At 44.1% G+C, this 12,510-nt stretch overlaps 1 protein-coding gene across 1 annotated transcript in view; it reads left to right on the forward strand.

The window, feature by feature from the left end:
- Positions 1-12,510, forward strand: part of MID1 (midline 1) — a 133,535-nt gene that overhangs the window by 104,175 nt on the left and 16,850 nt on the right. Inside the window, exon 8 of the mRNA XM_044300935.1 lies at positions 9,395-9,556. Within this exon, the coding sequence (XP_044156870.1) occupies positions 9,395-9,556 (162 nt within the window). The remainder of the gene's footprint in view (positions 1-9,394; positions 9,557-12,510) is intronic.

Raw genomic sequence — 12,510 nt, forward strand, 5'->3', positions numbered from 1 at the left:
CTACCTGTGCCGCACCTTTCTAAATTGCTGGCCCTGGAAATGTTGCCATTTAGGCTTGTAGACACAGGCTTTCCCACAGCCTGATGGTGGCAGCTGTCCCGCGGTACTCTGTCCCCAGCTGCCAATATTTTTAACGGTGTGCAGTCCCTGCCTTCCTCCAGCATCTGTCCCATAACATCACCCGTGCCCTGACCAATGAAGTTATTGGGAAGGTCCAATTAAAGACACATGTACAAGTGCTTTTGGCCAGGGATGCTACATTTTCCTAACGGCACACTGGGTGAACGTTGTGGAGGTCGGGAGCAAGTCATACCCTGGGATTGCACAGCTGCTACCAACGCCAAGGATTGTGCGTCCTACTTTCATCAGGGTTTCTGCCACCACCTAAGTTAGTGGCTGCAACCCCCCTTCTCCTCCTCCTCCATTTCCACCTCTGAATTATCATCTTGCAGTATCAGTCAGCCATCATTCAGTAGCTGGAAGCAGTGTAGCACTGCATTGGGGAAGCGGCAACAGGCCGAGCTTAAACTGATCTGCTTAGGTGACAAACAGCACACTGCCGCAGAGCTGTGGCACTCAACCTTGAACCAGGCATGGTTGTGTCTGATAATGGCCGTAACTTGGTGGCTTTGGAGCTTGGCAAGCTCACACACATACCATGCCTAGTCCATGTGTTCAACTTAGTAGTTCAGCAGTTTCTCAAAACCTGTCATCGACAACTTCCGCCGGTCTGGCAATGCTGCAGCAGCGCTTGCAATTTCCAGCTCGCCAACTGTTGTGCGACGTGAGCATGCGCTGGAACTCGATGTTCCACATGTTGGCCAGGGTTTGTGAGCAGCAGAGGGAATAGTGGAATACCAGCTGCCACATGGTTGTCGCCTTTCCAGTCAGCTTCCGCTCTTCACAAGCGACGAGTGGGCATTGATGTCTGACGTCTGTGAGGTTTTACGCAACTTTGAGAAATCAACACAGATGGTGAGCAGCAACAACGCTATTATCAGCGTAACCATCCCACTTCTGTGTCTACTCAAAAACGTTTGCCGCTCACAATTAAGGCAGATGCTCTGCGTGTGGAAGAGGTGGAAATGGGGGAAGAATGTACACAGGGTGAAAGCCAGACCACCCTCAGTTCGTCTTCTCAGTGCGAATTAGATGATGAGGATGAGGAGGAGAAGGAGCAGGAGATGATGGTCTCCATTACAGAGGGTAGTACCCATGGAAGTTTTATTCCATCTGTTCAGCGTGGATGGGTAGAAGAGGAGGAAGAGGATGAGGAGATTGCTGTCCTCATAAGGAGGATGACTTCTCAAAGTCTTGTCTGTTGGGACTCTGGCACACAAGGCTGACTTTGTTAGGCTGCCTTTCCTGTGACCCTCGCGTTGTATGCATTTTGGCCAACACTGATTACTGGTTGTTCACCTTTCTTGACCACCGCTACAAAGAGAACTTCTCATCTCTCATTCCTGTGGTGGAGAGGATGAGCAAAATGGTGTAATACCAGAAGGTCCCTGTGGAAAAATTGCTCCAAAAATTTCCAGCTGACAACGCTGCCTGCAGAGTACCTAGTTCCTCGGCCAACCGAGGAGGTGAGACGAGGGGAACACAGGCAGGTCAACATTCTCCAAGGCCTGGGACAGTTTTATGACACCCTGCCAGCACCCTCAACTTGATGTGTGGCCTAGTGTCACAAGGAGGGAAATATTTTGGAAGATGGTGAAGGAATACGTAGCAGACCGTGTCAGTGTCCTTTAGTGATCCCTGTGTGCCTTACAACTATTACGTGTCCAAGGTGGACACGTGGCATGGACTGCCACTCTACGCCTTGGAGGTGCTGGCCTGCCTCACCGCCAGCGTTTTGTCAGAGCATGTATTTAGTGCTGCTGGGGGCATAATAACTGATGAGCGCATCCACCTGTCAACTGAAAATGCTAACCGGTTGACTCTTATAAAGATAAACAAGACCTGAATTGCCCCTGACTTCTCTACTCCACCAGAGGAAAACGGATGAACATAAAGGCACTCTAAATGTGGCTTTTATGGTGTATTGAATTCACTATATTCCCATGCACCCCATCCCCCACAAAAAAGGGTATATGGTTCAATCTTCCTCTTCTCGTTCTCCTCCATCATATCAACATGCTTATTAGGTTGCCCTCACTCCTAATGTTTTAGAGGGTCAGCTCAGCAGCAGACCCTCACCCCTAAATTTTTAGATGTCAGCTCAGCAGCAGGCCCTCACCCATAATGTTTTAGAGGGTCACCAGCAGGCCATCAATCATAATTTTTCAAGGGTGTGAATGATCCCCTTCTTTATGTGTAATAAAGGGTGTATTGGAGTGCCGGTTCCATGTACTTTTTGGCAGCCCTTTCCCTTAGTGCATAGGCTTTGAGTGTAGGAGTCCCACTACCTGAACAATTTTACCACAATGTGAATGAGACCCTACTTTATGTGATATACAGGTTGTATCGGAGTGCCTCTTCCTTGTAATTCTTGGCAGCACTTGCACTTTATATTAGGGCTGCAACGATTAATCGATGTAATCGATTATATTCGATAACTGGATTCGTTGTCGACGAATCCAGTTATCGAATAATCGCCGATTCGTTGCTATGCGGGCGGGCGGTCGCTGCATCTTTATTTTACCTTTTTACAATGACGCTCCTGTAACAGCCAGGCAGAGGGGACGGCGGCGTAACGTCACTCACTCACGTGACACGCCTGCTCCGCCTCCTTCATTCATGAAGTGGGCGGAGCAGGTGCGTCACGTGAGTGAGTGACGTTACGCCGCCGTCCGCTCTGCCTGGCTGTTACAGGAGCGTCATTGTAAAAAGGTAAAATAAAGATGCAGTGATTAGTCCGACTTATAAGCATCGGGGCCGGGGCTGTTATGGGGAGGGGGGAGGATCTGTCTATGGCACTGCTATGGGGAGGGGGGTCTGTGTATAGCACTGCTATGGGGAGGAGGGGGGGTCTGTGTATGGCACTGCTATGGGAAGGGGGATCTGTGCACTGTTATGCCCATAACAGTGCACATATCCCCCTCTCCATAACTGCGCCACCCACAGATCCCCCTCTCCATAACAGCGCCACCCACAGATCCCCCTCTCCATAACTGCGCCACCCACAGATCCCCCTCTCCATAACAGCGCCATCCACAGTTCCCCCTCTCCATAACAGCGCCACCCACAGATCCCCCTCTCCATAACTGCGCCGCCCACAGATCCCCCTCTCCATAACTACGCCGTCCACAGATCCCCCTCTCCATAACTACGCCGTCCACAGATCCCCCTCTCCATAACTGCGCCGTCCACAGATCCCCCTCTCCATAACTGCGCCGTCCACAGATCCCCCTCTCCATAACTGCGCCGTCCACAGATCCCCCTCTCCATAACTGCGCCGTCCACAGATCCCCCTCTCCATAACTGCGCCGTCCACAGATCCCCCATAATAGTGTCGTCCACAATTTGTTTTAATATGGCCTTTGAACATCATTTTTTCAAGTAAGATCATATAAACCTCTCTGTTTTGTAATTTTGTCGTTTTTCTCGATTAATCGTAGAAATTAATCGGCAACTAATCGATTATTCAAATAATCGTTAGCTGCAGCCCTACTTTATATACAAGTAAATATACAGGAGAGAATGTTTCCTAACAATTTTTCTTCTAAAATCGATTTTATCCTCTGTTTGGTGCGTATTATTGTCAGTCTGTAAAAGTGTGGTACTACTCGGACAACATCGTTCCCAGCAGTGACCTGGGAGTCCAAGATGCATCCAGACATCCTCCCCATGCTATTCCCGAACCATTTCAGTAGTGTTTCCATCAATTACTGACCTTTTCCTATGAACCAGACACCCTCCCCTCTTCAGAGCAGGGGGTGCCTGGTTTAATGCTTGGGTTCTTCCATTGACTTCCATTGTGCTCGGGTGTTCCAACGAGCACCCGAAGTGTTCTACTTGAGCACCTGAGCACTTTGGTGCTCGATCAACACTTTTAAAATCAGTATTGCAGATAATATCTAAATAAAAGAAAACAGTGTTGCCGCTATTACTACTGCGCAAAAGTCTTTTACATCTAAATTCCTTGCAAGTGTGTAAATGAGAAGTGCATATGAACTACAGCTTTTTGGTAATAGTTTTTCATGGCTTTTGTTTTTTTTCTATTGTAAATGGACTCTTGATTTGCCCAGAGCCTACTTTAGGTTTACAGTCTGGAAGTTTTCTATTTATTAAAGGGATATTCCCTCTAATGGTAGCTCAGTGGTTAGCACTTTTGCCTTGTAACTGTGGAGTTCTGGGCTCGAATCTAACCGAGGACAACATATGCTTACAGTTTGTATGTTCTCCACATGTTTGAGTACATTGCAAAAACATACCATAGGGAGTATAAGCCTCACAGCATCAGAGAGTGATGACAGCTCCAGTACAGTGTGTGAAAGTCCCATGCTATATGAGCAGCAAAAATAAGTGTTCTAGCGTATCATTAGTATTGGCCATGACATAACCATAGGGGTCTTATATCTGGGAGCTCCCATGGATCATGAGAAAGAAGGGGCTGAATACACCATGCACAGCAGCAGCCCTGGCACAGAACAATTAAAGTACAGTATAATTAAAGTAATTTGGATAGTACTAAACCCGTAGAACACTTTTGTGAACAGTCTTTGTGGAGGACAGGCTTCCTAATTGTTAGATTGAAGGTCAATTCCACTGTAGAAAATAGAAAGGGTGAACATGCTGTGATGCTGTGAGATAATTAGGGGTGACCCATACACAGACACAGATTTATCTTTCAACCCTGTATTTAGTTAACCTGTTCTCATAGTAAATGATAGTATTAGGTGCCAGTGCACCAGAGGAGCGGTTGTGGATCTGCCACCTGGAAAACGTATCACTAAACATCCTGTAGCCAAGGTCTATGAAGAGGACATGGCTATGTTATAGAGCTGGTAAAGATGAAGAAATACTTGTCATATAAAAATGTATTTTTTTTTTCAGACAGGGAAATGTACCTTTAGTCTAAATGTTATTAAAATATCATCATTTTTAAAGTATAATGTTTTATAGCATAATACATTAATAGCTTAATTCCATTATTTGAGGAGTTAAGAATCTGACCTTGAATCTACAGTGTGTAGATTTTTTTGCCTTTTGGAGTCTGTTTCGAGTTCTCGGGATGAGGCTTACTTAAAGCTCTGCTGCTCATAAACAGCAAAGCGCTGAAAGCAAATACCTCATAATGCAGTCCATTTGCATTTAAGTAGGTTAGAGCAGAAAGTAAGCACCTTAAGTCAAAAGCTTCATATTTACCAGCACATGCAAGTACTCACGTTTCAGGTTTTATATATGTAGGAGGAAATAGCTGTCGTATCCACAAAGTATTGCTTTTTTATATATATATATATATTTTTTATTTAAAGTCCTATAATTACTATAATTTACTAATAAATAAGGAAAAGATAAAAATGAATTACGTTAGTGATGACGTACATATAATGACAGATAGTTCCTGTATGATGCTTGTACAGTTTGAATGCTCTCAGAATAGCACTGAACATTGGATCATACCATTATAGGAACACAAGGTGCAGTCGTGTAAAAGGAATGTGGGGAATGAATTATTTCACACCATGAACCAACAGTACTTCGTAATTATTCTATGAAAGGAATAAAGGGGTTTTCCGAGACTTTATAACTGATGACCTACCCTCACAATAGGTCATCAGTATTTGATCGGTGGGAGTCTGACACCTGGGTACCCCCACCGATCAGCTATTTGAGAAGACACTGGTGCTCCTGTGAGTGTGTGGCCTTCTCACAGCTTTTTCTAGGCCAGTGGCAACACATTCATCGGTCATGTAGTGAATAGGGCTGAGCTGCAATACCCAGCACAGCTGCTATACAATGTATAGCAATGCACGGTTTGGTAAGCACAGAAAAGAGCGTGGCACAACTCTCTAAGGAGCGCCAGTGCCTTCCCAAACAGCTGATCAGCGAGGTTTTGGATCCCCACCAATTAGATACTGATGACCTCTCCAGAGTATAGGTTATCAGTATAAAACACTTGGAAAACCCTTTTAAGGCTAGTTTCACACCTGTGGTAAGGTATCCTGCAGGCTATTCCAGTAGAGAAAAAGCCCACCAGGATTCACCAGATTCGGCATAGCTGGAAACTGCTTCATATGGACTGTAATGGAATCTGTGTATTTTCACAGCTTAGACAATAACCTGCCAGAAGGTATGATCCAGAAAAATGGTGCCTACACATACAAGTACTCACAGATTGCCACTATTAAAACATAGCCTTTATTCATATTAAATTAAAATAACCTCAGTTTTTTTCGTTCCGTATACGGAACCATTCATTTCAATGGATCCACAAAAAAAAGGAAGGTACTCTGTATGCCTTCCAGTTACGTATTTTCGTTCTATTCAAAGATAGAACATGTCCTATTATTGTCTGCATAACTGACAAGGATAGTACTGTTCTATTAGGGGCCAGATGTTATCTGTATTTTTTGCGGATCTGTTTTTTGATGACCGCAAAATTCCTGAAAAAGCCATACGGTCTTGTGCAGGAGGCCTAAGTCTTACCCTATGCTTCATACCCTGCCTACAAAACGGAATAGCCGCCCCGATAGGGGCAATCTCGTATCAGGAGCATGCTATATACCCCTAGGATGGCCCTGATAAAGGGATGGAAAACCAACTAATATAAATTGGCAAATATACTACCATAAAAATTAAACTAAATTTAATATTTAATCTCAGAGTATATAATCCACCAAAAACAATATGTCACTCCTTAGATGGGATTCATCATATGCATCACAAAATAATGCCTTGCAAAGATATATCAGATAGTTTATAATGATGATGACCCTGTTTCAACGCGTTTCGCCCATTAAATCGCAGGCCTCATCAGGGGACATATTTTTATTTGATAGGAGAATATAAACAAAAATGTCTCAAATTCTCCAATTAATTTCACAGAATTATCCTTAAGGTGGAAAGACTATCAACAGAGAAAGTTGTGAGGCAAAATAGTGCCAGCTTTTAGGTACAGATATAGAATGTGCCAGGTATAATTCCTCCCCCACACACGCATAATATTTATATCCACATTAACCTAGTTATCATATATTGAATTGGTATGCAGATGCCAATATCTATTTTATACACTGCCTGTCCAAAAAACATGGATTTAACTAAGCAAATAGTTATGAGCCTCCTATTGGATAATTACTGCATGGGTGATTATCTGTCAGCTGGCAACAAGTTATTTAACCCCAACTGGTGCACTGAGTTGCTTCTCATTTCTTAAAAAACCATGTCGAAAGACACATCTTGTGGTCGTGGAAAAGATCTGTTCTTTTCAGTGATACCAATTTGAAGTGTATGCGACTTTTTGATCACTTTTTATTAAAACAATTATTAGGTAGTTGAAGTGACAAAAAATGGAAAATTGGCAGTTTAATTTTTTTCCCCTGCTATGCCATTTGCCGTATGCCATTAATATTGTTATATTTTAATAGTATGGGCATTTTCGCACGTGGCGATGCCCATGATGTGTGTTTTTATTTTTATTTTAAGAAAAGGGTGTGATCTGAACTTTTAGGTTTTATTTTTGTTTTATATTTCTAAAATCTTTACTTTTTTTGTAACTTTTTTTTAAAGTCACCTAGGGTTACAATAACTGGTAATCATTTGATTGCCCATAGTATTCAGTGATGGCTAAATAGCCATCATTGAAGACTTCATTTGCGCTATATCAATACAAGGCTGCCACCTAGTGGCCTGTATTGATATATACATCTAATTGACTCTGAAGCCTGCTTGAGGCTTCGGTCAATTAGATCGAGGTAACAAGTCCCCCGATCTCAGCCGGGGAACGCTGTTATCGGACCGGAAGCGTGCAACTTCTGGTTCCGGTCTGCACAGATGCCGTGGTCACATTTGACCACGGCATCTGAAAGTTAAGATGTATGCGATCGGCATTATGGCTGATCGCATACATGTGCCACGGGTAGCAGAGACCCTGTGGCTAAGGTGCCCGCTGCATGCGCGAGCGTGTGCCATGTTTAGGGATCGGACCCATGATGTTTTTTTTTCTTTGTAAAACAGATCTATACAATGCATATGACACTTGGAAGCCACCCGTGTTTTGCGGATCTGCGGTTTGCGGACCGCAAAACACACACTGGTCGTGTGCATGAGGCCTTAGATGGTGTTTTTTTGAATGAGTGGGGAGGAATAAGCTGTAGTCAGATAGAAGAGACAAAAAAATTACTTATTTAAAGAGACAGAGACACACAGGCTGCCCGTAGAGGTCTATATGGATATGAGGAAAAATGCTGCTAGAGGGAGAAAAAGGCATTCTTTTCTGATAAGATATATTAGTGTTTTCTTAATGCACCTGTACTAATGATTTACGCAATAGTGACCATTTAATTGCCCTCTGTTTTACAAAGAAAAAAAAAATTAAACAGTGTGTATCTATTTCCTTTTGCACACAATGTTTTCATTTGTTGTAAGGGTTTGTCTGCTTTCAAAAGTCATATGCATTGTATAGATCCTAGAAATAGATAATGTTTCCATTTACATGCATAATCCAGTGAAAGGCTATGACATTTATAAATATAGTATGGTGCCACCTAGTGTTCAAAGTGTTTTAGCAATATGCAGTTCTACCTAGGGAGCTGGTGGACACACACACAATCATTCTCCCCACAATCAGGGGTCTGTGTAGTGATTCTCCTAAAAATGGCTTTCTGCCCAGCTTGTCAGGGAAGGAGAAGAGCCTGAGCAGTAGCATGGCAATATAACTGAGAGAACCATTTCTGCAGGGAAGTAAGAATTAAACTGAAAAAAATTTTTTTTTTTAGAAGTACAAATTAGCAGCAGCATCAAACGGACCCATGGAAGAAAAATATAATCAAAATGTTTTTTTTTTTTTTATCCTGCAAACACTACAAAAGTTATTGACTACGTTTCATAAATGCTAAACTATGAAATTTTGCTCCGTAATTGAGAATGTTGAAAAGACGTCATCCAAGTTGCTGGTAGACCAAGTGCCTAACTAAAGTTTTAAAATGATTATTGATAGCCTATTGTTTATGTTTGTGGGAGGTCGTCTTCTGGAACCCTTGGCGCTGCGTACTCATTGCAGTAAGAAATAAAGTCGCATGATTTAGAGATGCCATTTTATGTTTGTAATTGTTTGGAAACTGAGGCGTCAAACCCCACTGATAGCACATTAATAACCTATACTATGGATTCCATATAAGACTCTATGTACAGTATTATACTGTCTCCATCAGCCGTGTTACTCCCTCACAGGTACTTTTCGCAGTCAAGGCTATGCAATAACTAGTTCATTTGTTTGCACTTGCAGGCTTGTGTAACTCTGCCGACAGCTGGATGATTGTGCCCAACATCAAGCAGAACCACTATACTGTGCACGGCCTGCAAAGCGGCACTAAGTATATTTTTATTGTGAAGGCTATAAATCAAGCCGGCAGCCGTAACAGTGACCCTGGGAAATTAAAGACAAACAGTAAGTAACTGTAAATGTGTGTCCATTGTCCTGTGAGCATTTTTCATGTTTTAGAACGGTAAGTACATTTAAGGTGGGTTTCTGCTCATGTTAATGACTGGGCAAATTCACACCAAGATTTTAAAAGAACCTGCCATCTCAAAATGCAGTACAATTTGTAGCCACCATGTTATAGAGCAGGAGGAGCTGAGCAGATATATAGTTTTGTGCGAAAAGATTCAGTGAAACTTGTATACAGTTATATCTCTGCTCTTTCTGAGTTCAGTTGTACACAGGGGTCATGACTGATACCATTCTCTGTGTAAAGCCTCATGCACACGACAGTATTTTTTCACAGGGTTCCGTTGTTCCGTGATCCGTCTTTTCTTCTGTGTGTCTTCCGTGATTTTTGGAGGATCACCAGACATGAGGGAAAGTTATAAAAAAATAAATAAAAAATAACTCGTTTTGGTGTCCGCCTGGCCGTGCGGAGCCAACCGATCCGTCCTGACTTACAATGCAGGTCAATGGGGACGGATCCATTTGACGTTGACACAATATGGTGCAATTGCAAACGGATCCGCCCCCCATTGACTTTCAATGTAAAGTCAGGAGTCCCTAAATCCGATGGTATATGTTAACTTGAAGCGTCCCCATCACCATGGGAACGCCTCTGTTAGACTATACCATCGGATTTGAGTTACATTGTGAAAACACAGATCCGACAGTATATTCTAACACAGAGGCGTTCCCATGGTGATGGGGACGCTTCAAGTTAGAATATACTAAGAACTGTGGACATGACTGCCCCCTGCTGCCTGGCAGCATCCAATCTCTTACAGGGGGCTGTGATCCGCACAATTAAGCCCTCAGGTGCCGCTCCTGAGGGGTTAATTGTGCATATCATAGCCCCCTGTAAGAGATAAGGTGCTGCCAGGCAGCAGAGGGCAGACCCCCCTCCCTCCCCAGTTTTTAAATTCATTGGTGGCCAGTGCGGCCCCCCCTCCCTCCCTCCCCCCCCAGTTTTAAATTCATTGGTAGCCAGTGCGGCCCCCCCTCCCTCCCCAGTTTTAAATTCATTGGTGGCCAGTGCGCCCCCCCCCCTCCCCTGTATTAAATTAATTGGTGGCCAGTGCGCCCCCCCCGATCATTGGTGGCAGCGGAGAGTTCCGATCGTTGGAGTCCCAGTTTAATCGCTGGGGCTCTGATCGGTTACCATGGCAAGCAGGACGCTACTGCAGTCCTGGCTGCCATGGTTACTTAGCAATTTTAGAAGCATTATACTTACCTGCGCTGTCTGTTACCGGCCGGGCGCTCCTCCTACTGGTAAGTGAAAGGTCTGTGCGGCGCATTGCTTATAGCACAGACCTGTCACTTACCAGTAGGAGGAGCGCCCGGCCGGTCAGACAGCGCTGGTAAGTATAATGCTTCTGAAATTGCTAAGTAACCATGGCAGCCAGGACTGCAGTAGCAGCGATTAAACTGGGACTCCGATCGGAACTCTCCGCTGCCACCAATGATCGGGGGGGGGAGGCCGCACTGGCCACAAATTAATTTAATACTGGGGAGGGAGGGGAGGGGGGCCGCACTGGCCACCAATGAATTTAATACAGGGGAGGGAGGGGGGGGCCGCACTGGCCACCAATGAATTTAATACAGGGGAGGGAGGGGGGCCGCACTGGCCACCAATGAAAGGGGTTAATTGTGCGGATCACAGCCCCCTGTAAGAGATCGGATGCTGCCGGGCAGCAGGAGGCAGTCATGTACACAGTTCTTAGTATATTCTAACTTGAAGCTTTCCCATCACTATGGGAGCGCCTCTGTGTTAGAATATACTGTCGGATCTGAGTTTGCACGATGTGAAAACTCGGTTCTGAAAAAGCTGTATGCAGACGGATCTGCGGATCCGTCTGTGCTAAAGTAGCCTACGGACGCGGATGGCAATCTTGTGTGCCTCCGTGTTTTTTTCACAGGCCCATTGACTTGAATGGGTCTGTGAACCGTTGTCCGTCAAAAAAATAGGATAGGTCCTATTTTTTTGACGGACAGGAAACACGGATCACGGCCGCGGATGACAAACGGTGCATTTTCCGAGTTTTCAACGGACCCATTGAAAGTCAGTGGGTCCACAGAAAATCACGGAAAATGGAACAACGGACACGGATGCATACAACGGTCATGTGCGTGATGCCTAAGTGTTTATACATAGGTAGCTGTTACTGATAGCTGTACATGGGGGCAGTCTTAGGCTCAGAAAGAGCAGAGGTTTAAAAGGAATCTGTCACCAGACCTCCCTATTCAACTGTTTGCATAGACACATGCTGTGTTTCTTTTGTTGATCTGAGGCTCCATTTCTGAGTTACGATACTTTTTCTTAATATTAGGCCTTTGATACAATAAGGGCTTCACCCTCTTGTTGCACCCAAGCTCCACACCTTTCTGCGTCCAGCCCCTCCCTTGCTGCTTTACCCTCTTTTGGACCTGTCAATCAAAGCAGCCAGGGAGGGACTGAACACAGAAAGAATCAGAGATTGGGTGCAACAGGGGCAATATTGATGCTCTTATTGCACCAAAGGCCTAATTTGCATATTTAAAAAAGTATCATAACTCATGACCAGAGCCAAAAGAAAAACGACATTTGGTATAGAGGTAGTTGGAAACAGATTATTTTAAAATGTTTACAAGTTTTATGAAATCTTTTCTTTAAAACTCTATATGCAGATAGCACTGTGTTTTGTGTCAGGTTGTCTTTAAGTACATCATTAGGTCTGAAAGACTGTGAGTAACTTAGAACGTATGATCAGCCCACACTAGTCCAAGATAAGAACTTCTAACATTTCTAAGTGCAATTGTCTAACCAGTGGTACATAGAGATACAGTATGTGTTCTGGTCACATGACTGAATAAAGTCTACCACCATTAAACCGAAAAAGGCAGCATAAGAACAACCGGAGAGATAACTGCGTAGATATTGA

The sequence above is a fragment of the Bufo gargarizans genome, chromosome 7 (assembly GCF_014858855.1).
Source record: "Bufo gargarizans isolate SCDJY-AF-19 chromosome 7, ASM1485885v1, whole genome shotgun sequence".
Taxonomy (NCBI): Eukaryota; Metazoa; Chordata; class Amphibia; order Anura; family Bufonidae; genus Bufo; species Bufo gargarizans.